Source organism: Streptopelia decaocto (genome assembly GCF_964273445.1).
Source record: "Streptopelia decaocto genome assembly, chromosome: 25".
NCBI classification, from domain to species: domain Eukaryota; kingdom Metazoa; phylum Chordata; class Aves; order Columbiformes; family Columbidae; genus Streptopelia; species Streptopelia decaocto.
This window is the reverse complement of record NC_138680.1, coordinates 865,710-891,838: the sequence shown is the minus strand read 5'-3', so window position 1 is coordinate 891,838 and position 26,129 is coordinate 865,710. Positions and strand designations below refer to the sequence as shown.

Sequence of the window (26,129 nt, the reverse complement as noted above, 5' to 3'; positions counted from 1 at the left end):
TTTCCTCACCCGGGAGATGCTCCACTCCCTTCAGCATCTTTGTTGCCCTGCGCTGGACTCTCTCCAGCAGTTCCCTGTCCTGCTGGAACTGAGGGGCCACAACTGGACACAAGATTCCAGGTGTGGTCTCCCCAGGGCAGAGCAGAGGGGCAGGAGAACCTCTCTGACCTACTGACCACCCCCTTCTAACCCACCCCAGGTCCCATTGGCTTCCTGGCCACAAGGGCCCAGTGCTGGCTCATGATGGTCTGTGTATAGCTCTGCGATGGGTGCTGTTTTCCACCAGCACAGATGTCAGGAGATGTGCTAGAACTACAGGAAAACACCCAGATCCTACTTACTTCTCAATAGCAGAGACGTATCTGGTCTCAAAGTGGCCAGTAGTGAGCAGATCTGGGGTGAGCCTTCCTCCAAACAGGAGCCCTTCCTTGGCCATCTTCACCAGGATGAGCCTGACCAGCTCTCCCATGTACATCCCGCTGATCATCTTCTCAAACCTGCCCCGGGGAAAGCACAAGACGCGTTTGTTCGGCTGCGTGTGCCGTGAGATGGCGGCGGGTTGGTGTGAACAACACCCAGCAGCCTTCCAGGGGGAACGGCAATCCAGGTAATCTGCTTCCAGAGCAGCTTATCCCTTCACTGAGAAAATAAACCACACTGACACAACCGTCAGCCTGCAAGGAGAACTTGTGACTACCTGAGGGGGGTCTGTCAGTTTGCAGAGAACGCCCCAAATCCCACCTGTGCTACCTGAAGCCACCCAGGGAATGGGAAATCCACATGACTTGGATGTGGATGTGAGGTGGTGGCGTTTGCCCGGGCTGGCAAGAAACCGAACCCATAACATTGGAGCGAAAGGCTCAGAGGAAGCGGGTGTTGAGTGGTTCAGTTGGGCGCATCACCCCAAATTTGGGATACAGCCCCTGTGTGCATCGGCGTAGCTGGCACAGCGGGGACGCGGTGACCTAGTTAACTAGGATGACCTCTGCGGTGCCGCCACCGCCAGCGCAACGGGGGGACGGACAATGCAGAGCAAACCGTGAGCCTGAGCCGAAGCCAAGAATCCGCTTACAATTGTTTGCCAGGGTTGAGCGAGCCCATGTCTATCTCGCGGTCGAACTCGGTGCGGATGTCGTTGAGCACGCCGTCGTCACCGAACGCCCCCCACTCCATGTTGATGCACATGCGGCCTTCGTCCCCTTCCACCAGGTCGATGTGTCGCATCTCCTCCATGTAACAGGCGTTGGTACCGGTACCTGAAACAGGCACAGGGATGGAGTGAGAGAGGATCCTGCCTTCCCCTATCCCCCAGAATTAGCAACAGCCAAATGCAACACAGAAAGTGGAGACGGAAGAAAACAAACATTGAGCAATGCTGGTTACCTAACATTGCTTCCCCTTTCTTTTTCCCCAAAAAAGACCCTGAAAACTGCAAGAAATGCGATCTCCTCCTGGAGCTGATGCAGAAATCAATCCCAATTCTCCCTCCTTGCCGCAACTCACCCACAATGAGGCCAACTTCACAGTTATGATCGTCATAGCCGCAGGTCATCATGGTCCCGACGGTGTCATTGACCACAGCCACGATGTCAATGTCGAAATCCTGAGATGGTGGAGAGAAGAAAAATGGAGTCAGCGCAGCCAAAACAGACCAAAACATCTCCTGCTGTCACGATCCTTGTGCCAGGGAACCGTGTGCCCCCGTCCCGCCACCCCAGTCCTGCCCAGCCTCTTACCCCTCTTTTCTTGATGGACTTGCGCAGCATTGACACCACGTCTTTCCCCTCCACGCTGCTGCATTTGAATCCTTTTGTCCAGGTAACGAGGATGCTCTACGGAGAAAAAGCCAGAAGGGATGCAGGAGGGACCCACACGTGTTCCCCCCGCCCAGCGCGCTCCCCGTGCACGGCGAGGGCTGGAGGGACACACAGCACGGCCGTGAGTCCCTCCTGTTATCAGCGGGAGCAGCCATTATTTCCGCACCTCTGTGCAGATAAAGTTTATGGCCACGAAATAGCAGGCGAGCTGCTCGTTGCTCCCGCCGGCAGGAAGGAACACGATTCCCATGGCTCGTTTTATGGAGCCCTGAAGCAAAAGCTGTTCACAGGTGTACGGGAGCTCCCTGAGCCGGCCCGAAGGGGTCGGGGTCTGACCGTCCCTGTGGCCAGAGGCACCAGAGCCAGCGCAGGACTCGATTGCATTGAAATCTCCAGCCCTAGAGCCTTAGAGAGGCAAACACTCAGATGGGGAAACTGAGGCATGGAGAGAAGCAGACAAGGTCACTGGGGACAGATGCTTCTTCTCCCAGTGTCTTTGTTGGTTTGGTTTTTGTTTGTTTTTTTTATACAGTCCCCGCATCTACCATGAGGAAAAGCATTAATCTCCTTCCTCGTTACTTCTGCTGAACCGCTCAGGCACGAGAGCACAACTCGCCCCATCGCTGGTCCGAAACGCCGCCGCGCTCCCACGCGGGGAGGACGTGCCGGGCGGCCAGCGCGCCATGGAGCCGCCCGCCCTGCCCGGGACGCCGGGTGAGATCAGGGCAAGGCGCGGGAGCCGGCGGCGGCCGCGGGCGCAGGAGCGGGGCCACGTGTCCCGGCCGGGCTGCTCGCCGAGATGGTTGGTCTCCCGGCGCGGTCGGCAGAGCCGGTGCGGCTGAGCGGAGCTGACAGCCCTCGGTTCCCGGCTCGCCCGGGGCTCGGCGACCCCCCCGCGCCTCCCCCGCGCCGCTGCGTGCCGGGGATGGGATGTGATGCTCGGCACGTCTGGCTGCCTTTGGCTGCGGGCGGCTGGAGCCGCTCCCGCCGCAGCCGCGCTCCTTCAGCTCTCTCTGCGCAGGGGAATAAGCTGCTTTTTCGTGGAGGCGACTGTGCCAGAGTGACCGGCACGTTGAACATAAGACCTATGGGGAGAGGCTGAGGGAGCTGGGCTTGTTCAGTCTGGAGAAGAGGAGGCTCAGAGCTGAGCTCAGCACTCTCTAGAACTACCTGAAGGGCAGTTCTAGCCAGGTGGGGATTGGGCTCTTCTCCCAGGCATCAGCAATAGGACAAGGGGCCATGGGCTTCAACTCTGCCAGGGGAAATTGAGGCTGGAGATTAGAAAGAAATTCTTTACAGAGAGAGTGGTCAGGATTGGAATGGCTGCCCAGGGAGGTGCTGGACTCACCGGCCCTGGAGGTTTTTAAACTGAGATTGGCCATGGCACTTAGTGCCATGATCTAATAAATGGACTGGAGTTGGACCAAGGGTTGGACTCGATGATCTCTGAGGTCTTTTCCAACCCAGTCAATTCTGTGATTCTGTGAAATATCACCTTCTAGACCCCTGCAAGCCCCAGGGCGCATCCTTTGCTCCCTTCAGCACCGAGACCTTATACACTACCCCAACTCAATGCTGCTAATTAAAAGCAAAAGCTCAATCAGTGTGGGACAGGTGAGAGCTCACCCCGTCCCACTGCACCCCAATCCTCGGAAGGACGTGAGACCTTCGCTCACCTCATCCAGCTTGGTCTGGTGACACGGGAAGGAGAAGGTGAACCCCAGAGGGAGCTTCTTGTCTTTGATTTTCAGCTTCTCCATGAAGTTGGCCAAGCACTCGGCGATGTGGTCGAAGAGCTGAAAAAAAGGCAAAGAATGAGGCGAGGTGATGAACCAGAGCAGAGCCCGCAGCCCAGCCTGCCCGAGGAACCGGGGTCTGTCACCCCATCACATCCATGGGCCTCACCATCACCAGACTCAGTGTCAGGAGCTAATCACCCCAGGAAGGCAGATTCTCCTGCCCCTCTGCTCTGCCCTGGGGAGACCACACCTGGAATCTTGTGTCCAGTTGTGGCCCCTCAGTTCCAGCAGGACAGGGAACTGCTGCAGAGAGTCCAGCGCAGGGCAACAAAGATGCTGAAGGGAGTGGAGCATCTCCCGGGTGAGGAAAGGCTGAGGGAGCTGGGGCTCTGGAGCTGGACAAGAGGAGACTGAGGGGGGACTCATTCATGTTCACAGATATCTAAAGGGGGAGTGTCAGGAGGATGGAGCCACAACCAGTGACAGAACAAGGGGTAATGGGTTCAAACTGGAACACAAAAGGTTCCACTTAAATATGAGAAGAAACTTCGTCCCAGTGAGGGTGGCAGAGCCTGGCCCAGGCTGCCCAGGGGGGTTGTGGAGTCTCCGTCTCTGCAGACATTCCAACCCGCCTGGACACCTTCCTGTGTAACCTCATCTGGGTGTTCCTGCTCCATGGGGGGATTGCACTGGATGAGCTTTCCAGGTCCCTTCAACCCCTGACATTCTGCGATTCCCCCTGGGAAGGGCAGCAAAGGGGTGCCCAGAGCTGCTCCAGCCCCATCGCCCAGCTCCAGGTCTCAGGTGCCACCAGCCCAAAGCAGCAGAACTGCCCCAGATGGGGGTTCCCATGGGGTGAAGCTCTGCAGGTGGGGGGAGCCCAGGCAGGCGGGGATGGGGAGGAGGTGGGACCCACCTGCACCCCGCTGCCCCGCATGAGCTCCTCGGGGATGGCGTAGATCTGGTTCTCCATCTCCACCTTCTGCAGCCCGTTGTCCGACACCTTGACCCTCAGCACGCGGAAGTTGGTGCCACCGAGGTCCAGCGCCAGGAAATCCCCGTCCTCTGTGGGGACAAGAACCACCATTTGTTATCACTCCGCAGGTCCCTTTCAGTAGCGTCGGTGCCAACACAGAGAGCCCAGAGCCGTGAGGAAGTTACAAGCTACCTCACAAAGACAACGGTAAGGTATGATTTTTTTACATTTTTTTAAATTATTGTATTTATTATTATATTTTAGATACTATGTTTTATTTTATCAGAGCTGTGGCTGCATTTCCCACCGCTCCTCGGCACCCCCAGAGCTGATGGGGGATCAAAGCGGCTCCTTTGGGACGTGTCCTGTTGCCCTGGGCTGGAGCGCGGGGATGGTGGATGAGCTGGGGTGCATCTGTTGGCAGAAGGACAGACCCCACCGCCCCCCCAGACCAGCCCATGCCCAAAGAGAAGAACAGAAGAAGGCAGCAGACTCGTTCCTGGCCCTGTTGACACAGGATGCCCACGAAAGCTCCTCATTCTCAAGTTAAAATCCCTCCAGCCAGCTGATGAAACACTAGAGTTTGGCAAAACATTTGATACACGGAAAAGAAAAGCCAACCTGTGTTCAGGCTTGGCTGCCACGATCCAGCACAACCTCCCCTGCCCCAGGAATCCCGTGCACTCCTGGCATGTGGCTTCTCGCCGAAGGCAACATTGGGGTGTAAGCAGGAAACCAGGGAGGGAAAAAATCCTGCGGGACCTTCAGGGGCTCATTGTTGCCTTTCCTGGGCAGCCGGAGAAGCAGCAGCGGCGTTTTTCCACTGGTGTTGGCCAAGAGGAGCCCCAGGTCCAGCTGCCTCCAGGACCCGAGGGCAGAGCCCAGCGGGTTTCCCCTCCGGTTTGTGTTTATTGTCCCAGGCACCAAGGCAGTTTGCTGAATTTTGGACCAACCCAGAGCCAGGCTGCGGGAAAAGCGCCAAGCTGGCTGTTTTAAATACCTAGCAGTGTGGGGCGAGGGCTGGGGGAAAGCCCTCTCTCAGCAGTGTTCGATTTCTGAATGCATTAAATGTGCTGCGCTGGCTCCCCGGGGCAGATCACAGCGCCCGGGGACCGCATTGTGCCCGCCGGTGCCTTTACAAAGGGGCTACAGTCGAAACAAAAAGCGTGGTTTATTAGTATTCAAACGCCACCAGGCCAGCCAGCATCTCCAGTGACTCCAGCTGAAAAGGCAGCTCGCGGTCCCAGCCCGCGGGGCGTCCATCTGTCCTGACGCCTTTCCTGGGGCTGACCCGCCGGGGACTCGGGGCGAGGGAACTGCGGACGGTGACCGACTCGGAGCCTGGGCCGAGAGCGGCTTTAGAAAATCCCTCTGCGGCTGAAAAGGTCTATGAAAAGCTGTCCTTGTGCTCCGAGGAAATGAGAAGATGAGGAATAAGACAGGCTGAGAGGTCTTGAACGGAGTTCAACAGCCTTGGCGCTCGGGATGGAGAACAGGGGGAGCACTGGGGGGTCAGGGTATCACCCTGGGGGGTCAGGATATCACCCCAGGGTATCAGGGTGTCACCCCGGGGCTCCATGGTATCATCCCAGGGGGGTCAGGGTATCACCCTGGGGCTCCATGGTATCATCCCAGGGGATCAGGGTATCACCCCAGGGGGGTCAGGGTGTCACCCCAGGGAATCAGGGTATCACCCTGGGGCTCCACGGTATCATCCCAGGGGATCAGGGTATCACCCTGGGAGGTCAGGATATCACCCCAGGGTATCAGGGTGTCACCCTGGGGCTCCATGGTATCATCCCAGGGGGGTCAGGGTATCACCCTGGGGCTCCACAGTATCATCCCAGGGGATCAGGGTATCACCCCAGGGGGGTCAGGGTGTCACCAGGGTACCAGGGTATCACCCCGGGGTTGACACGGGGTCCGGGATCTCAGGGGTCCCAGCCCATCACCCTGTGCAGGCCGTGATGCTCCGGCTGCTGTTGGCTGAGGTTACACCCCGAGATCGACCATCTGGCAGGGTGAGTTGATGACAAGGCAGCTACACCATTATTTTAAGAAAAGCCAAAGTTCAGCTGAGCCCCTGCGTGGGCTCTGGCCAACCCTCACCTCGGGAGCACCGCACACCCTCTGCAAGAGCTGTTAACCAAACCCAGACCCCACCAAAGCTCCGCAACTCATCCCTCCTTGAACACTCAGAGCTGCCCCATCCAGCGCTCACCCGGCTGGAGAACAGCGTGGGAGCCAGCGGAGCACCGGCATGTCCGATCTCCCAGCAAACCATGGGTGTTTCCTTCTCACACCTGCGTGACCCTTTGGTTTAAAGCAGTTTGGCAGCTCATTTGCAGACACAGGGCCCGGCCTTGGCCACGGCTCTTTAGCCGGATGCACCAGGGGATCCCTCAGCAAAGGTCTCGATGTTCCCAGCGTGGGCGCCGTGGGGTTGGGACGGGTGGAGCGGGACGCGGTGCCTGGCTGGGCACGGCTGGCACCGCGTTCTGCCCCAACACGGGTCAGGCTGTGCTCCTGCCGCAGTGCCATAGGCACAGATGCTGTTCTGCTCACTAGCCAAGCGTGAAAAATACCTCAGGGGTGATAAATATGCCAGGGCTAAGGATGCTGGAGCCAAGAGGCTGCTCAGCTCCTTGGAGATAACGCAGGGAATCCAGGAGGAACAGATATCCAAAAATAAAAAAGGCAACAGGGCTGTCCCCTGTCCTGCACACCCGCTATTTCGGCTGAACCGCCCCTGCCGGGCTTTCCCTGACCCGCCACCCACCGACTGCGGCCACCGAGCAGCAGGACCAAACCTACCAACCCAAAGCCCCCGTCACTAACTGCTCGGCGGCCACAGAAAAGGGACAAGTGGTTCAAGTGGCGACTGCTCAAGTCAAGGGGTGGATTCCTGGGTGGATCAGCTTTCAGGAAGGAAAAAAACAGCAAAATCTCTCTTAAAAAATTCCCAGGCTGAAGCGATACGGCTGCGTGATGGGCTCCGCCGGCCGATATCACGTCTGGTTCCTCCCTTCGATTAGGGCTCCCTCATTATGTGATAAGATAGAGACACAGCTCACAGCCCAAACAGCAAGGGCAAACATGGAGCTTTGACTCAAGGGTCTGTTTGCTCTCAGCAAACCACCTAATGGTGAGTGTTGAGTGGCTTTAGAAACGCCTGCGCTCCCTGGGAGAAAGCGGGCGGGAGCTCAGCCGGGGCCGGGGGACCGGAGCGTGGCGTGCGGGATCGTGTCCCGGCATCTCCGAGGTCACTCACACCAACCTCAAGGCTTCCAATCTCATTTTGTAGGAATCCTTGGTCAAATTGGCTTAATAAAAAATAAGGGGAAGAGAAGAAGCCGGAGCAGGTCCAGGCTCTGCTCCCCAGGGCGGCGCAGACCCCAGCGGGTCCCGGATCCCCAGCCCTGCCCGGCTCCTTCCCGCCGCTCGCACGGATTCCAGCCGAAGCGGAGATGTGAAAGCCCCGGTGCTCACATCAGCATCTCCACCAAATTAGCGCTGGAGAGCAGCAAAGGGGCTTAGGATGTGAAGTAGTGGGTTTGCAGCAACGAAAGATCCGGGATTAACCTGGTGGCTCGTTTTGGACAGAACTGCGTCCAGCAAGGAGCAGCTCACATTGACCACAGCGAGAGGCACCGGCAGCAATTCCCCAGTGTGATTCATTGCTGGGGAGCAAACTCAATCACCAGGTGAGGGGCTCTGGGCATCAAACCAGCATCTTCTTTAAAACCTTTCAAAATCACGGGCCGTGTGAGCCAGTTTTCTTGCAGAAGCAGCTGGTTATTGGCAGGAACTGAGCCCCCCAGCCAAGAGAGGGATGTTGCAAAGACCCTTCAAGAAATCCAGCCCAGAACCACCCTTTGAATGTCCAGGATTTGAGCTCCAAAGCCCTGCAGCAACCTCCTGAAAAGCCCCAGCCATGGCTATCAGCTGCTGGGGCTTAAGGGAGGATGCGCCAGAAGATCCTTGTGTCAACATTGGCGTGGAGGAGGAAACGCGGTGACACCAACAATGCCTGGAACAACCAGGAAAGGAGCAGGGAGGACAGTGGCGGAGCACCGGGGCTCCGAGAAAAAGCTTGTTTGGAGCACAGCAGGCGTCTGGTTGGAGCCAGAGCTGAGCAAAGCAAGCGAAGCTGCTTTTAGGAGAGATCCCACTTCAAAAGCGGAAATTCTCTTATCACGCTGCATCGGGAATGGCGAAACCACCACGAGGAGGATGGAGACGGGTCTGTGTTTTGACTTCAACCCACAGATGTGACCTTGTATTTCTATAAGCGTTTCTCATCCGCCTGGATCCCGGGGAGCTGCCGGCTGCGCATTAAATGGGACATAATCCAAAAGCAGTGCTACGGCAAGGAGGGGCAGGGAGGCTTCGTGGGGGGACGGTGCGGAGCCCCCGAACCCGTTGTGGCACCGGGTCGGGTCGGAGCTGCTGCAGCAGCACTGGGAGCAGGACCACGTGCCCGGCCAAAGTCAGACTGTGCCCAAAGCTTCCAAAAAAAGCAGAAGAAGGGAGGAAGCACCCCTGGACACTGAGTTTTTGTTGTCACACCGTCTCGTCACAACAAGCTGGCCTCGCATGGCCCCGACGTGCCGCCTTCCAGCCCCCCCAAACCCAACAGCACAGACACCGACGCCGCTCACAGCCCAGATCCCGCTGGATCCCGGCTCTCGGCTCCCCAGATGACCTTTGAAGGTCCCTTCTAACCCAAACTATTCTCTGATCTATGACTTGCTCAAAACCCTCCCGCTCCCCAGGCCCTGGGCAGCTGCAGCCCCGTGATCATCCCTTTTGCGTAACATTTTCCATGCTGCCGCGCCGCTTCTCCCCACGTGCTGAGCTTGCTGCAGGCGAGAAATACCAGCTGGGACACTGGAGAAGCCACGAATGGGGAGGATATGGTGAAGGAAGCCGGGGCTCGCTCTTGAAAGGGCAAGGAGAGGGATTGCACCTGCTCCCCAACACGGGTCAGGGTGCTGAGAGATCTGCTCTCGGGAGCTCTGACACAGCTGCAATAGTTCCCATGGCCAGGAGCGGCATTCCAGCCATCCTTGTAATTAAAAATATTCTCAAATATTTAAATAGATTGAAATCTTGATCCCGGGGCAGGCAGCCAGGTCCAGTTTTTGAGTGTACGTGCACCGCGAGGGCCGAGCACGTGGCACGTAGGACGGCTCTGGGTGCAGGGACACTTCTGTACTTAAAGGGGGTTTATAGGAAAGATGGGGACAGACTTTTGAGCGGGGCCTGTTGTGATAGGACAAGAGGTGATGGTTTTAAACTAAAGGAGGGAGATTTAGGCTGGATATAATGAAATTGTTGGCCCTGAGGGTGGTGAGAGCCTGGCCCAGGGTGCCCAGAGAGGTGGTGGATGAACCAGCCCTGGAGACATCCCAGGCCAGGCTGGACGGGGCTCTGAGCAACCTGAGCTGGTGAAGATGTCCCTGTCATGGCAGGGGGGGCACTGGGGAGGTCCCTTCAACACAAAACATTCTGTGATGACGGTGACCCCCCAGGGACTCAGGAGGTGCCGCCACCACCCCCCAGACCTCGCTGAGATGTTACCAGCAAACACCCACCCAGAAAGGGCTGGTGGCACAGACCTTCAGCTCTGAGCAGCTCCAGCCAGCGGGACCCCCCAGCCCAGGGACTCATCCTGGGGTCAGCTCCGGCTGCTCGGGGCTCCCATCCCCCCATCCTTCAGCAGCCAGGACCCTCCATCAGCTTCCAGCACCAGCAGGTCCCGAGTGGCATCCACATCCCACTGCGCACCAGTGGGCAGGGGGCAACGCCACAGCAAAGCTCCTTCCCTAAGCACCACGTTACGAGAGGAGACGCGCGGAAATTTCCCATATGGATGCTGAAACAAGCTGGTTTTTGGGTTGAGGAGCAAGCTCAAGCCCAAAACGGGGATGGGCCCTGCCGGGAGGGTGCTGCAGATTGGACAGAAAGGCTGTATTGTGAGAAGCGAGTCCGGAGATCCCCGTCCCCTCCCACGGCCCTCGTGGCTCTGGCTGGCACCGCTGCCCCTCCGCGCTAATGACGTCTATGAGCCGGACCCGTGACCGTCCGTGTCCTGCCAGGAAGGGCACGCGAGGGCTCGTTCCCACCCTCCCTCCCGCCGGTAGGAACTGGGAGCCCCTCCAGTCCCAGCACAGAGGGAGGACGAGACCTGTCCCCATGCTAAGCCTCACCCAGCAGAAGCAGGATGAAGCCACCCCAGGAGTGAAGGTGGCCACGGGTGCATGGATTTGGGCAGCACCGTGAGGACGGGTGGCCCCAGCCCTCCTGGCCCATGTTGGCACCTCCAAGACCTCCCCACCACTCGTCCCCCGTCTCACGGTACCTGTCCCATCGGGGGTGGATCTCACGAAGGTGGGCAGCATCTTCACCGAGGCGGTGGGGTTGGTGTCTGCTCCCAGCCCCTTCTCCATCTCCTTCCCAAAGCGCTGCGACACCTCCTGGAGGGTCTCCTCGGAGAGACGCATGTCGTAGAGGTACTTGTCAATCTGAAAGGTGGAGATAAAGCCAAAAAGTCAGCTGGAGAGTCGGGGACATAGGCACGACCCCCCTGACACTCAGGACAGTGTTGAGCCCTCCTCGTGTGTCTGCCAGGGCTGATGCAAGAAGCAGGAGTGGGTGTTGACCCAGCGAGCGCAGGACACGGCTGTGCCAGCACACTGCCCGCCCGGCACAGCCGGCAGGGCCGCGGCACCTGATCTCTCGGTGCTGATAATGCGCACCGGGCTCCGGCACCTTGTCCTGCGCATGGGGGCCGCTCTGCACGGAGCTCACGAAATGCCACCCGCGCCCTCCTCAGCGTCCCCTGCCCACACAGTGCTGGAAACACCAAACCCCACGGAGCTCCTGCTGCTCCGCATCTTCCCCGCTCGTTCACCCAAACAGGTTGCGACAGAAGTAGGACCCAAACTCAACCACCTTCCCTGCCATGAGTCAGGAGGTCGATGCCGGAGGTTTTCCAACGTGTCTCGGCCTTCGTCCCCAGGGCCGCTTCCTACGTGAGGGATGCTTGGCCGGAATCCACTGCCCATTCATCCATTCCCCGCTGAGATCACCCCTACGAAGGGTTACGTGGCCAACCCCCTTGAGCAAACAACACCGTGTGACACCAGTGGGTGCCACGGCCAGAAAGGGAAGAAATCCACCCCCCTGCTCCTGGCAATTGGTTATGCCCTTATGCTGAGGCTGTGAAGATGTCCAGCTCCTTCTAAATGGCCTCAAAGCATCTTCTCTTCCCTGGAAAAGGCACAAAAAAGCTCCTCCCTGACACATCCATAAGCACTGTGCATGTTCCCACAGCCTGGCCGGAGCAGGGAAGGGAATCAGAGAGGTGGACAGACTGCCAGCTGCCAAACTATGCCCCGTTTCAATTAACTTCACTTAAAATTAATTAAAGGGCAGCTGCAAGCCCTGAGAAGTCAAGAGGAAAACTCCACCCAGTTAGCTCACCTGTCTGTAGGCACGTAACATAAGGTCATCAGAAATCAAGCATGAATTTTCTTTTATAGGGCTACGCTATAGGAAATGGGCATTTTGTGGGCGAGTAATAGCCAAGCGCCCCAGCGTGACCTCGCTCACGGCTGCCGGGACCCTGGGCTGAACCAAACAGCTCCGCTGTGGTTTCGCCGCCCGCGTGTCCGGCTTGGGATGCTCGGCGTGGCCTTTCCCCAACCCCGGCTCCGCTGGGAATTTGGAAGCCGAGCCCCCAGTGGCTCCATTTGCTGTGGCGAGGTGGGAGGATGGAGGGGAGCCCGGCCGAGACGCTTTATTCCCCGGGGAATGGGATGGGTAAAACCTCCCCCTGATTTCTCCCAGCGCTTCCAGCTCTTTGCCATTCACCGGGAGCAGCCAGGAGAGCAGGCAGGCGGGAGGGAAAGGCCAAGGAGAAGGAAAGCTGGAGGTTTCCCAGTGCTGGCTGTTTACCTGCTCCTCCCTATCCACCCCAGCAGCAGGAAGACAAACATTCCCCTCCTTGCCCTCCTGTTTGCTTTCTCTTGCTGAGAATTGCCGCGGTTCCCGGCACAGGGACGTGGCCGCTGCCCAGGTCACCTCCACCCTCCTCCTCCTCCAGACCCCGGTGTGCAACCGCATCAGTGTGCAACAACTGCCCATTGTATCGATTGTCTGGATTTTTGCACAATTGTCCACGAGGTAGCTTGAAAGCTACATTATTGGAACTGAAAGAAATGGTGTGAGAAAAGATCAGAATTTTCCCCATCTTTAATAAACGCCTGTTTGACTTGTAAGCACTTTTTCTATCTTCTAAATACATGTGCCCTGGTGTTCCAGCAGTTATGAGTACGTTGTTGGCCACTACAAATGCTTTCTATGCTCATACTACAGCAGCAACTAATGTACCTGCCTCAGGTTGATTTGCTGCTACTAACCTTGGTGTAAATCGACTTTATTTTCCAATAGAATACTACTCCTCATATGTTTATTTTTCCTAATATATGATACCATATTAACTTCCTCCACCAGCCCCAGGGAGGGAAACCTCCCATTATCGGTCAACACCATCAACCCAGGACAGACACCATGGACCCAGGACAGATGCCATGGACCCAGGACAGACACCATGGACCCAGGACAGACGCCATGGACCCAGGACAGACGCCATGGACCCAGGACAGACGCCATCGACCCAGGACAGACACCATGGACCCAGGACAGACGGCCCAGCCCTGTTCCTCAGCTGTGCGGCAGAGATGGCGTTATCCCAGCTTACAGGGACCTTTCACAACCTCCACAGAGCCACCAACCTGCCCTGGGGACAGAGGGGACCTCAGCCAAGCCCCAGCTCCGCTCCAGCAGCATCTGACTAGGCTGGGGGTGACAATTAGAGACAAACCCGGCCCAGCAGCGCCGTGACACCTTCCCAACCTAGACTGCATGGTTGGGGGTCCTGGGGGACCATGGTGAGCATGGACAGGGTGCCAAGGAGGTGTCCCCGTCCCAGCATCGCCTGGCACAAACCCCTGTGCTGCTGCCGTGTCTCTGCTGCCCAACACCCGGCTTTGCTCGCTTTTTTGTCTCATCCCAGCCAAAGTGGGCATTTTGGATGCTCAAAAAGCCTCCGTCGTTTGCTCCTCAGCTCCTGCCCAAGGCCCAGGGCGGTGAGGATGCTGCATGCACGACCTGCCAGCCCCAAAACCCCAGCCCGGGGAGCCGGCGCGGAGGCGTCACCTCCGTCCTCCGGGCCAGGCACCGCTCGGCACGTTCCCCATGTCCTCCAGGCTGCACCGCACCGGGAATAACCAGCAGCCCGAGAAACAGGGTGACCTTCTGCTAATCTCCAAAGCCCTTTAAGACCTGGATCATCTTCTGTGGACGCAGCTCAGGCGGGTCAGGGCGACCTGCGGGCAGCTCAGCCCCTTCCACTGAGACCACCCTGGTGGGCACCGGCCCCCCAACAGAGCCACAACCACCCCAACTACCCCCCTGCACCCCAAACCATAGCAAAGATCTGCTAAGACAGGGGAATTAGTCTGCGGCACCGAAGCATGAGGGAATATCTTAATATCTTTCAAGACAAACAACTTCCTGGGTTGTTTAACCTTTTTTAAGATCATTGCTAATTCCAAATAAACAAAGTCACCAGGTTGGGATCCGGAACGGGGCAATTGAACTTCTGGAAACCTTCCATTATAAATAATAGTGTTTACCCGAGGAAATCTAAACTGAGCGGAGGAGGAACAGATCGAAGCTGGGAAGCGCGGGGTGTGCACAGCCAAGGACGGCTGCTCGGGGCAGGACGTTTGGTTAGAGAACCAGATTGCGAGAGCCGCTGTGGGCAGAACGACTCCGATGCGTGAGTTTTTATTCTCTTTTTAACCGAAACCGAGCAAATCCGCATCTCCTGGCTCAGGACCGTGTCCAAAGGCTCGGCTGATTTCTACCCCGGGTGCTGAGGACGTGCCCGACGTCGCCCGTCCCGGCTGCGCGGCCACCGTTGGGCAACGTCCACCCGCCCCAAGGCTGAAGAAACCTCGAGTTGCCCAATTTTTGCTGGACGCCGAGTGAGCTGTGCTGTGCCAAGCTGAGCTTAAAGCACCCCAAAAGCCAGGTCTGCCTTTGCAATGATGGGCATAACCCACAGCTCGGCCACCAGCACCACAGCTGGACGATGCCCTTTTGCCTCAAGACTTCTCTTAATCCTCCCAACCACCCTAAGGGGTTGGTCCTGCAAATACATTAACCTGCGAGGAACTTCATTCCAACACTATGCCACTGTCCATGGAGAAAAATAATTAATTCCTAAGCTTATATGTTTGCAAGATGTTTCCCATCAACGTAGCTACTTGCAAAAGTGGAAAAACAGATCTGTTCTGTGTCATTGTCCCCGGTGCATGGTGGTGGAATGACTCAGAATGGCTCGGAATGGCTTGGAACGGCTCATGGGGACAGTGGGGACCCTTTTCCCCATCACTCGAGGGGACGTGGGGCAGGATTGCTCTCGCTGATGGAAATTACAGCCCGACAGCGGCTTCCGCAGAAACGCAACCGCTTCCTGCCCAGCAAAGGGTGTCGGGGAAGGGGAAGGACTGGGGGTGGTTGATTTTCATGCAATAGAGTCTCCACATCTTCCTTGTTCATGATCCCTGTGAAGGGGAAGCTGCTCCCCTTTAGTTTTAGTTTTGCTCTGAGTCTCTTTGCAAAGCCACGTGTCTGACGAGAACCAGACTGGGAACGAACATTTTCAGTTCCTATAGTTATCAGCCACATGTGCCTAATTTCAGCAGCGTAACACTGGAAGAGCTTAGCTGCTTTCTGGGCTGGATTCTTTACCTTTCTGGCAACAGAAACTCAATTATTTGTTGTGCATGAGAACAACAGAGAGATGTTGGACTTTGCGGAAGGTTTGAGCACTCCTAACCCACAAGTGTGCAGACTCAATCCTCTCTCCAGGGTAATCTCTGCCTGAAATTACTTTGTCTTTAGATTATTTCCCTCCCTAGCCCAGCTTTGAACTTAAAACACGCTGCTTTTTAAAAAGGCCACTCTAGTTTTCCACTCTCTCAGAGGGGGATGCTGTGCAAGCCGAGGGCGAGCGGGCGGCCGTGCCCCCATCCTGCCCAGACCCCCAGCGCAACACGATGGATTTGGGGAAACTGAGGCAGGGGGAGCGGCGGCGGGTCACCGAGATCGCAAAGCGAAGCTGGGAAAGCATCCAGCACGGAGAGCGTTTTGTCTCTTGGCTGGGGACCGTCACCCGGCACACACTTTGCAACTTTTATTGCAAAGGGATGGGCGCCGCAGGACGGACCCGTCCGTACCGAAAACCGGCGCTCCGCGCCCCTGTGTCACCGCGCCGTTACTCAGCGTGGGGAACCAGCTCATCCCCTTCCCCGAGCTCCCCGCCTTGGGTGACACAGGACAGGGCTGCACCCGCCTCCCGCAGCCCTGACCCCGCAGCACCCACGTCCTCGGCTGCTATTGAGGGCTCGGCGCCGAATTAAACCCCACGTGCCCTCCTGGCTGCAGCCAAGCCTCTGATGACACACGCCTGGAGTCATCTTGAACCCGAGTGAGTCAGATGGTTTCCTGCTCGGCCGGTTCCTCCCCATCCTCATCCCCCCGCCCCGGGACGGCAGCTGAACCCCACGCCGGAGGTGGAGCTGGGCACCCATGGTGAAGAAGTCACGCTGCAGAGCATCAGCGGCGGCCGGGACCCACCCTGGGGTGACCCCGCTGCTCCGCGAAAAGCCCAGTTTAACCATAAAAACGTTCTGGTTCACAGCTCAGGAGCCAGAGATGTCAAACTGGTCCCCACTCCCACCGGCCTCCACGACACCCCTTTCTCTCTTGGTATCGGAGGCGGCATCGCCCTCGGATGCTGCTGGATCAGACCCCTCGGAGCATCCCCATTTCCCTGGGGAAACTGAGGCAGCACCCGGGGCAGCTGCAGTGACAAGCTGGGGATATGTGATGACTTCCCCGAAGGCACCAAGGACACGGGAAAGGCCGTCCCGCCCTTGACCTTAACAGAGAAGCTGTTAAGTTGGTTTCCAGGAATTCGCGTCCCTCCCACAGCCTGCGAGACACAGCCAGGGAGCCACGGGCTGGGTAAAACTAATCCCTCGGCAAAGGAAAACCAAAATAAACCCGAGGAAAACCTGTCCCTGCCTGGGAACGGCGGCAAATACAGGAAAATTAACTCCATCTCCAGCTTTTCCTTGTTACAAAGGATGGGGAGGAAGAGCCTGGTTATTTAGCTCATTCACCTCCCGTCGCATGACGAGGGGCAGGGAGCAGGAAAGCCGGAGCGAGCCGGCACATCCCAAGGGAACGCGGTTCATCGGCGGCAAACTTTCAAGCCGGGATCTCAAAGGACGCTGCTGAGGTTAATTAAAGTTTGCACAATCCCTTGGGGGTTAGATAAGTCAGTCCTGCAACCCACGTCGCAGCTGGGCAAGCGAAGGGCAGGAGGAATTCGGGGCCGTACGTGACAACCCAAATGGGCAGCAGAGCAGGTAAAGCTGCTCCATGTCAAGAACGGGAAGAAAAACCCTATTTTGGGGTCTGTTTTGAAGGGCCTAATGTGGATAGAGCCTGGGTAAAGCCTTTGGGTTTGAGAAAATAAGGAAATCCCAGCTTTCCAAGAATTGCAGCCCCTGTGCCGGGGACTCCCCCCTTCCTTGCCAGGGAAGACTCATAAGCCAGGAATAATGTTTGCATCCATGGTAGAAGCATCCAGCCCAGCTGCTTCCCCGCTTCTCCCCCTCCGGAGGCTGCGCCAACCCCAGGTTTGCCTTTCCCGGAGGATTCACAGGCATTTGTTTAAAAATAACCCAGGGAAAACGCAGTTGTGGCAGCGACTGTTGGGCCGGGAGGGCAGCGCCATCTCCCACACCAGCCAGAGCCCCAGACGCACACAAATCTCAACAACTCATTTTGTTGGAGCTTCGGAGCCGGGAGGAAAACGAAGCCCATTCCCGAGGCTTCGCACACCCTTTTCCCATGGGGCGCCGGAGCCAAATACCTCAAACCAGAACCTTTCGCCTCCATTATTTCCAGCTCCCGATAAGGAACTCGTGAGCTGCCCGGCGCCCGAGCGGCAGAGCCGCTGGCCTATTTCTGCCGTCGGGTTACACAACCCCTTCCCGTGGATTTGGCTGTTGCACAACCCAGGACACTTGAGCGGAGGGAGAAGCTGAGCCCCTATTTCCTTACAGACCGCTTTGCGTTGGGAAGTTATTTCTATGTACTTTGTTTATTGGGTTGCTGGGTTTTTTTTTTTTATAATGTTCTCTCTTGTTTTGCTTCCTATTTAACGCAGGCAAAAGGCCAACGTGGCAAGTTTTGTTTCTCATCGGCTTCTCCGGCGTTAGGCGATGGAGCGAGCCGGGGCTCTCCGCGGCCCTGTGCTTTACATTGTGCCTTTTATTAAGGGGACATTTCCAAATCCTGACCCCCTGCACATCTGGGCACTGGGATCTCGGTAACAGGAACCACTGCACAACCTCAAAACTCAGAGCTGAAACCTCCGATGTATCCTCAGATGCCCCAAACTCTGGCAGAGGGCTGGAGGAAGAGTCTGAGCCTTCACGTTGTCCCCCAGCCAGCATTTTTTTTTTCCAGGAATCATTTAACACTTGCTGTTTGGAGCCTGAACGCTGTCCTGACCAAATACAGGCCGGCTGCTTTCCACCGGCCAGAGGAAAGCAGAAGCACTCGCATTTTTCAAGTGCCTGAACTCCCGGTGACAAACGCTCCGAGCATCCCAACGGGACTGTCATCTGCAGTCCAGGAACATTCGCAGCCTGGTCCTTCAGGACCCGTAAATTAAGGTGGGGGAGAAGGCAAGGGGGTGGTTTCGACCCCATCAGTGCAGGAGATGGGGGGCACAGCCTGGGGAAGGGCAGCCCGAGGGGCACCCCCGGGTCACCCCGCGGTGGGGGACGCGGCCGGGGACAAGGTGGAGGAGGCGGGGGGGGGCAATGGGGGTTCCCGCCGACGGGCTGAAGGTGCCGGTTCCGGGCGATGCTCCGCGGATGTTCCGCGGCGGGAAGCGGCGACACGTGGTGGCCCCGGGGGGCCCGAATCCCGCGGGGGCGGACGGGGAGGGGAGCGGAGACACGAGGCGCGCACACACACACACACACTCACACACACACACACGCACACACGTCCCCCTTCCTCCTCCTCCTCGTCCCGCCGCCGGCCCGCGGGGGGCGCCCGGCCACGCGTGGTCCCGCAGCCGCCGCGGCACGTACCGCACGGCGGCCCCGCCGGGGCCACAGCGGCCACCCCGCCGCCCCCCGCCCGCTGCCCCCGCTCCCCTTTTGCTTTCGCGTTTTTCCCCTTTCGCTCCCTTCCCCTTTTTCTCTTTTCTTTTTACTTTTTTCTCCCTTTTCCTTTTCTTTTCCATCTCCCCCTTTTTTCACTTCTTTCCTCCTCTCCTTTTTCATTTTTCCTTTCCGTTCCCCTTTTTCATTTTTCCTTTTTTGTTCACTTTTTCCTTTTTTCCTTTTTCTTTTCTCCTTTTTATTTTTCCCCTTTCTCTTTTTTTTTTAATTAAACTTTTCCCTCCTCTCCTTTCCCTCCCTTTTTCCCTTCCTCTTTTTCCTTTCTCCTTTGTTTCTCTTTTTTCCTTTTTTCCCTTTTTCCTTTTCTTCCTACTTTTCCCCCCCTTTTTTTTTTTTCTTCCCCCCCCCCCCCAACTTCTCCCCGGCCCTTTTTTCCCGCGCATCCCCCCCGTCCCGCCCCTCACCTTCTGCGCCTGGTCATGGTTGAGCTCGGTGAAGAAGTAGGCGAGGAGGTGGGAGGCGATCATGGTGCGGAGCGGCGCGGAGCGCTGCGCACCGCGGGACTGGCCGCGACAATGTGGCTCATTGAGGAGGTTCCCCGGCCCACGAGTGACGCGGCGCCGCGGCGGCTCCTGATTGGCTGAAGAGCGAGGGTGTGTGACCGGCGGGAGGGGGGGCGCCCGGCGCTAGGGGGCGCTCGAGGGAGGGGGGGAATAGGGGGGAATTGGGGGATGAATGGGGGGGAGAACGGGGAGGGAATGGGGGAGAATAGGGGTGGGTGAATGGGGGGGGGATGGGGGGGGGAGTGGGGGAGAATAGGGGTGGGTGAATGGGGGGGAATGGGGGGGGAGTGGGGGAGAATAGGGGTGGGTGAATGGGGGGGAATGGGGGGTTGAATGAGGGTGGAACGGGGGAACGAATGGGGAGGAATGGGGGGAGATCAGGGAGTAAATGGGGGGGGGGCAATGGGAGGGAATGGGGGTGGGTGAATGGGGAGGGAATGGAAAGGAAATGGGGGGGAATGGGGGGAATGGAGGATGAATGGGGAGGAAATGGGGGGGGAATGGGGAGTTGAATGAGTGCGGAATGGGGGGGCGAATGGGGAGGAATAGCGAGGAGAACAGGGAGTGAATGGGGGGGAATGAGAGGGAATGGGGGTGGGTGAATGAGGAGGGAATGGAAAGGGAATGAGGGGGTGAATGGGGGGGAATGGGGAGATGAATGGGGGGGGAATGGGAGGGAATGGGGGAAGAACAGGGAGGGAGTGGGAGGTGAATGGGGAGTGAATGAGGAGTGAAGTGGGGGGAATAGGGAGGGAATGGGGGGGGAATGGCAGGGAATGGGGAAGGTACATGTGAGTGCATGGGGGTGAATGGGGGAGTGCAAGGGGGATTGGAAATAAATGGGGGGGAATGGGAGTGAATGGGATGGGGCAGTGAATGGGGGGGCAGGTGAATGGGGGAGTAAATTGAGGGAATAAGAGTGAATGGAATGGGGGGGCCAATGGGAGGTACTGGAGTGAACTGGTGCAGGGTGACGGGGTGTGAACAGGATCTCGGGTGGGCACTGGAAGGGGATGAGGAGCAGATGAGTGTGAGTGGACGGGAGGGGCTGGGGGGCACTGGGGGTGTGTGGGACATTGGGGGGCACTGGGGTGAACTGGTGTGAGGTGCCAGGTCTGTGAGGGGTGAGCAGGACCTCGGGGGGTCAGTGTCAACTGAGGTGGGGGCTGTGGGTACATGGCAGGGGTGGGGGCCTATGGGGGTGTATGTGCATGCACTGGGGGGTGCATGGGGTCTTGGATGGGGGGGGGTATGAACAGGATCTCAGGTGGACACTGAGGGGGGGTGGAGAAGGAGCGAGGGTGGACTGGGGGGGGTCAGTGTGTGCACTGGGGGGGTGTGCATGAACCGGTGTGGGGTGTGCACACAGGGGGCAGTGGATGCCTTTTGTGGGGGTGTGCGGGGTGGGGGGGCTGTGTGCACACTGTCTGTGCACCCTGGCATGTGTGCACCCAGGGGGGGGTCACAGAGCAGCATGTGTGGGGTCCACGCACACAGCGCCATGTGTTGGTGCCTGCACCGGTGTGTGTTGGTGCCCACACTGGTGTGTGTTGGTGCCCACACTGGTGTGTGTTGGTGCCCACACTGGTGTGTCGATGCCCGCGCTCAGGGCTGTCCCCAGTGTCTGTGTGTGCCACCGTGTGTCCTGCAGATGCCCCGCGCTGCGTGTGTGCGCGGTCACGTGCGCCCCAACGTGCGCGCCCGTGTGCACCCGTCACTCCGCATCCGTCAGCCCGCGGCCCGCGGGGCTCCAGCGCCTGCATGCGTGTGAACCGCTGCTTGTGCACGGGGAAGGGCTGGGGAGAAACACAGCACACCCCGAGCTTTGCGAAAGGCCAATGGTACCTGGGGTGGGTTAGAAGGGGGTGGTCAGTAGGTCAGAGAGGTTCTCCTGCCCCTCTGCTCTGCCCTGGGGAGACCACACCTGGAATCTTGTGTCCAGTTGTGGCCCCTCAGTTCCAGCAGGACAGGGAACTGCTGCAGAGAGTCCAGCGCAGGGCAACAAAGATGCTGAAGGGAGTGGAGCATCTCCCGGGTGAGGAAAGGCTGAGGGAGCTGGGGCTCTGGAGCTGGACAAGAGGAGACTGAGGGGGAACTCATTCATGTTTACAGATATCTAAAGGGGGAGTGTCAGGAGGATGGAGCCAGGCTCTTCTTGGTGACAACCAGTGATAGGACAAGGGGTAATGGGTGCAAACTGGAACACAGGAGGTTCCACTTCAATATGAGAAGAAACTTGTTCTCAGTGAGGGTGGCAGAGCCTGGCCCAGGCTGCCCAGGGGGTTGTGGAGTCTCCTTCTGTGCAGACATTCCAACCCGCCCGGACACCTTCCTGTGTAACCTCATCTGGGTGTTCCTGCTCCATGGGGGAAATGCACTGGATGAGCTTTCCAGGTCCTTCCAACCCCTGACATGCTGGGATCCTGTGCAACGTCTCCCCGCATCACCCCAGGGAGAGGCCGGGATCTGCCTCCCCCATCCCGCCGTCCTCGCCGCCCCAGCTCCCCTCTCCCGCTCCCCCTGTGGCTGTGGGGCACACGGAGCCCCTCGCCGGGCGCTGCCGGAGCCGCACGAGGCCGGTGGCACGTCCTGCGCCCTCCGCGCCGCTCCGGCCGCCCAGCAGAGCCGGTCCCAGCAGCCCTGGGGCGGGAGTTACCCAACCCGTCTGCCCGCTCCCCGCCGCGCTTTCCCAACCTGTTCGGAGCAGCTCAAACTCTTCACGGCTTTACCTTGTAAATATTTCCTTCTAAGTGGTCATTTACATCATTTTTTTTTGTTACAAGGAATTGAAACTCCATTTCAAAGGAAAGAGAAGGGGAGAAGCAACCAGAGTGGAACTGGAGGAGCGTGGCCAAGCCAACCCGCTGCCATATCCCGTCCTGCCGACCCTGCCCGGCCAGCCCTGGTTTGACCAGGGTTTCGGTTAAAACCCCATATCAGCAGCTGATGCTTTTTAATCCTTTTCGGTGAGCCTGCGTTTCAATTCACCCTCTCATCCAGCTTTTTTTTTTTTTACTAAATACCCAAATTCTCAGTGGTTAAGATGAAATTAAAGCAGCATTTAGCCTAAAAATAGCCGGGTGCATCTGTCCACCTTCCCCATCTGCTGCCGGCCCGGCTGGATGAAGGAAGCAACTGTATGTGCAGAAGGAGGGCTCTGTCCCGTCCTTCTGTCCCGCTCGGTAGCTCAGTTCACCTCTGCAAAACCACTTTATTTGGGGAGATATATTCCCCAAAGACTCAATTTATTTGCCAGATAACACCCAAGTCTAGAAAAGGCAGGAGGGTCGGCTCTCTGGCCTATGTATTCCTCTAAATAACACCTGCTTTTAAAGTGACTTTTTAATTCCAGATGAGTTTTTCTAACAGGTTTAGTAATTCCGTTCACGTAACAAACCTCAAAATCTAAATCTTTTCAAGTCATCCCTCCCAGCTGCTTCCTGACTTTGTATGGGCTTGTAATAATCTATCGGCATTTAATGCCGCGTTCCTGAGCAAAAGGAAATGGGCTGATTGCAGGGATTGAAGCTACGAACGGCTCTAATTTCTCTAATGCGATTCTTTAAAGACGAATGACTGCGGTAATGACAACGCCGGAGCTTGAAAGGAAGGGCCGTGCCCAGCGGCCGGAGCGGGGACGGAGCAGCCCAGAGTCCTGGGACTGCTCTGGGTGCGACGGGGGCCAACCTGAGCCAAATCCCCCCCGAGTGCTGGGACCCCCGAAGAAGGAGCTTTGCAAACCCCACAAGGGCGATATCCCCCTTTTATGCTGGGGAAACCGAGGCACAGAGTGGGAGGGGGGCGGGAATTGGGACCCAGACCCGGCGCATCCCGTTCTCGAGGCCGCCGTGCGGCGCGGAGCCGCCGCGACGATCCGGGAGCTGGACCCGCTCCAGGAGAAGCATTAACTCATCCCAGATCACCTGCCCCGTGATTCACCGCTCCAGCGCTGCTCCACATACTTTCCAACAACGTTTCATTTGCCACACACACACACACACATCCCAAACGAACCCATCGGCACAAGAATGACACCGGTGACCGGTTATTTACTTTGCCTGGTCACCCAACGCACCGGAAGCCTTGAACTCGGGCAGACCCAGCCCTGTGTGGGGCCGGGAGCGGAAAACCGGTCCGAGAACTTTTCTTTCTTCGGCAGCCGTGGGATGGACCTTGGGGCTGAGCTGCCAAGGAACTTTTCCCCAGCTCCGCAGCCAAGAAGGAGTTTTGCCCATCCCAACGCTCCGCAAAGGTGGAAGGAGAGGGGAGGATTGTACTGGTGGGAATCCATCCATCCATCCGTCCTACCTCTGCTCCTCTGTGGATTCTCGTAACCACGCAGGTCACCTCCAGCCCACCCACCCTAAAACACCCAGCTGCATCCCGAGCCCACCCACCCCAAGCAGCCCACCCTGCAGAGGGATCCCCAGCGGGAATGGGGACCCCCAGCTGGGTCACCCCAAGCTCGGCCCAGCCTCCCTGCCCTGCACAGCCAGGCTAATCCCTGTTATACGGGCGGAAAAGGGAGATTAAATTAGATTAGACGCAGCTGCCTAATTTTAGCTTCCTCGCGTGTCACGGGTGCTCTGGCGCTGCCGTCGCTCCCCCGAACCGCACGCACCCCCAAAGGCACCAGCCAGCACGGGGGGAACCCGGACGGGTTTGGCTGGAAGTGGTGCCCAGTGGTGGGGGAGACGCGGGGGCACTGGAGCTCTGCCGAGAGGGGACCGTGGTGACAGCCACCCTGTGCTGGTGACAGCCACCCTCAGCCTTGGGAACATCTCCAGCCCTGAGCAGTGGCCCCTGCCCAGGAGGATTTTTGCAGTGGGAGCCGCAGCATTGCCAAACCCAGTTTGCCCAGTCCCCGCCAAGCTCCTGCCGGTCCCTCTGCCTCCTGCCACATGGCTGTGATGGGATGGTGACATTCTCCTTCTGCTGCCAGCCCTGACCTCCCTCGTGGTGACACCGGACCCTGCCAGCTCCATCGAATATCTCCTGATCCAAGGGGACATCGGATCCCCCATGGGACTGGGATCAGCCCTGTGACATAATGGGGAGTGGAGGCATCCGAGCCTCTTGTGTTTCCATGAGCTGCACTGTCCCCAAAGCCCCAGCAAGGTCCCCAAGCCCCGGAGGGGATGTCAGAGCTGGCAGGAGCCCTGGAGGAGGGATGGTGTCCCCAAAGGCTGTCATGGCCAAACCCAGGGAGCACTGGGGGTGCCAGGGCTGTACAGGCTCTGCACAAACCCAGCTCACCTGAGGTCAAAAGGGACCCAGGACCTTGAGTCACTGGGATGAACAAACCCCGCGTGCGGCACTTTCCCAATCGCGGCAGAAGGGGAAGTTTCTCCAGCGTCCCCGGGCGCGTTCGCAGCCACCGGCAGAGCTGGGTCACCGCCACGTCCCACGGCATGGGGCGAGTGCACGTCCCCAGTGCCACCAATCGTGGGCTGGGACATGAGCGGGCGAGCAGCAGCAGGCAGGGACATGCTCGGTGCCACGGGCTTGTCCCTCACCTGCTCCACGGGACCCTGAGCCCTGGGTGTCAGCGAGCCCGGGGGGGTCTGCAGCCCCTGTAAAGTGTGTGGGTGCCGTCACCATTTCCAATACAAAGAGTGTGGATGCTGCCCTGGGTTTTCACCCGCTGCACCAGCCTCCCGGAGCCGGATCTCAGCAGTCCCATCCTGGAGTGTGCGGGCAGCGGGGTAACCCCCCACCATCCCCAAATGGCTGTGGGATAACCCACCACCATCCCCAAATGGCTGTGGGATAACCCACCACCATCCCCAAATGGCAGTGGGATAACGTGGCCGTCACCCCGAGATGCCACGGCTGCATCCAGCCCCATCGCGGTGCAGGGTTGGTCCTCAAGCCCCGGATGGCAGAACAGGAGCCCATGGGACATCCTGGCTCCCCAGGATGCGGCAGGAAAGGGCCACGGAGGTGGCAGCTGAAGGCTCAGGAGAAGCCCGGGGGCTGCGCTGGGGTCAGATCCCAAATGCAAACCCATCGCCAGGACGTCCACCCGCACCGATCCCTGCAGGATCCTCCCCACCCAGGCTGGCGGTCGGAGGAAATAACACGAGACTCAAAGCGGATCCCCCATCAGCTCCCCCGGGCTTGCGGCAAAGCCACCGCACGGCACCACGTCACCGCGGCAAAGCCACACGCAGCTGAATGCGCATCCCGAGCCATCCTCTGTGCTTTGGTGAGATGCCGACAAGAGCTGTCACCAGACCAAGGAGCTGGGCACCCTCTCAAAGCCCAGGTTGATTTGGACATCTGCCTCCCACCTCTCCATAAAACCCGGCCGAAAGCAGATGGCACAACTGCTGGGCAGAGAAGGGTTAAAACCCCACTGAGCCCCAAATCTGGAGCACAAGGGGGGACCTGCAGCTGAGGGGTCCTGTCTCCCAGCCCTTCCTGCTGCTCGGGTGAAATGAGGAGAGGCTGGAATGGGAGACGCTTTTCCCCTGATGAGACACGGGGGAAAAGCGGCTTTTCCAGGGAAACTTCCTACCGGGCGGCCCCGCACTGAGCATGATGCTCAGCATCCAAACAGGGAAACGCTGCTGTTTCCTCAATGCTCAGCATCCCGCCAGGGAAACGCTGCTGTTTCCTCAATGCTCAGCATCCAAACAGGGAAACGCTGCTGTTTCCTCAATGCTCAGCATCCTGCCAGGGAAACACTGCTGTTTCCTCAATGCTCAGCATCCTGCCAGGGAAACGCTGCTGTTTCCTCAATG

General features: G+C 58.3%; 1 protein-coding gene and 1 long non-coding RNA gene across 2 annotated transcripts in view; one reads left to right on the top strand and one right to left on the bottom strand.

The window, feature by feature from the left end:
* The window catches only part of LOC309450157 (hexokinase-2), a 29,848-nt gene extending 10,378 nt beyond the window's left edge, over positions 1–19,470 (bottom strand). Inside the window, exons 1-8 of the mRNA XM_082072846.1 lie at positions 19,285–19,470; positions 10,897–11,059; positions 4,473–4,621; positions 3,494–3,613; positions 1,737–1,832; positions 1,504–1,603; positions 1,073–1,256; positions 342–497 (exon numbers count right to left, since the gene is read on the bottom strand). Of these exons, the coding sequence (XP_081928972.1) occupies positions 342–497; positions 1,073–1,256; positions 1,504–1,603; positions 1,737–1,832; positions 3,494–3,613; positions 4,473–4,621; positions 10,897–11,059; positions 19,285–19,347 (1,031 nt within the window). The 5' untranslated portion in view covers positions 19,348–19,470. The remainder of the gene's footprint in view (positions 1–341; positions 498–1,072; positions 1,257–1,503; positions 1,604–1,736; positions 1,833–3,493; positions 3,614–4,472; positions 4,622–10,896; positions 11,060–19,284) is intronic.
* LOC309450160 lies at positions 17,081–24,222 on the top strand. Its single transcript, XR_014186051.1, has 3 exons — positions 17,081–18,012; positions 18,153–18,361; positions 22,167–24,222. It is a non-coding gene; the product is annotated as an uncharacterized lncRNA (long non-coding RNA).
* The last annotated feature ends 1,907 nt before the right edge of the window (positions 24,223–26,129 follow it).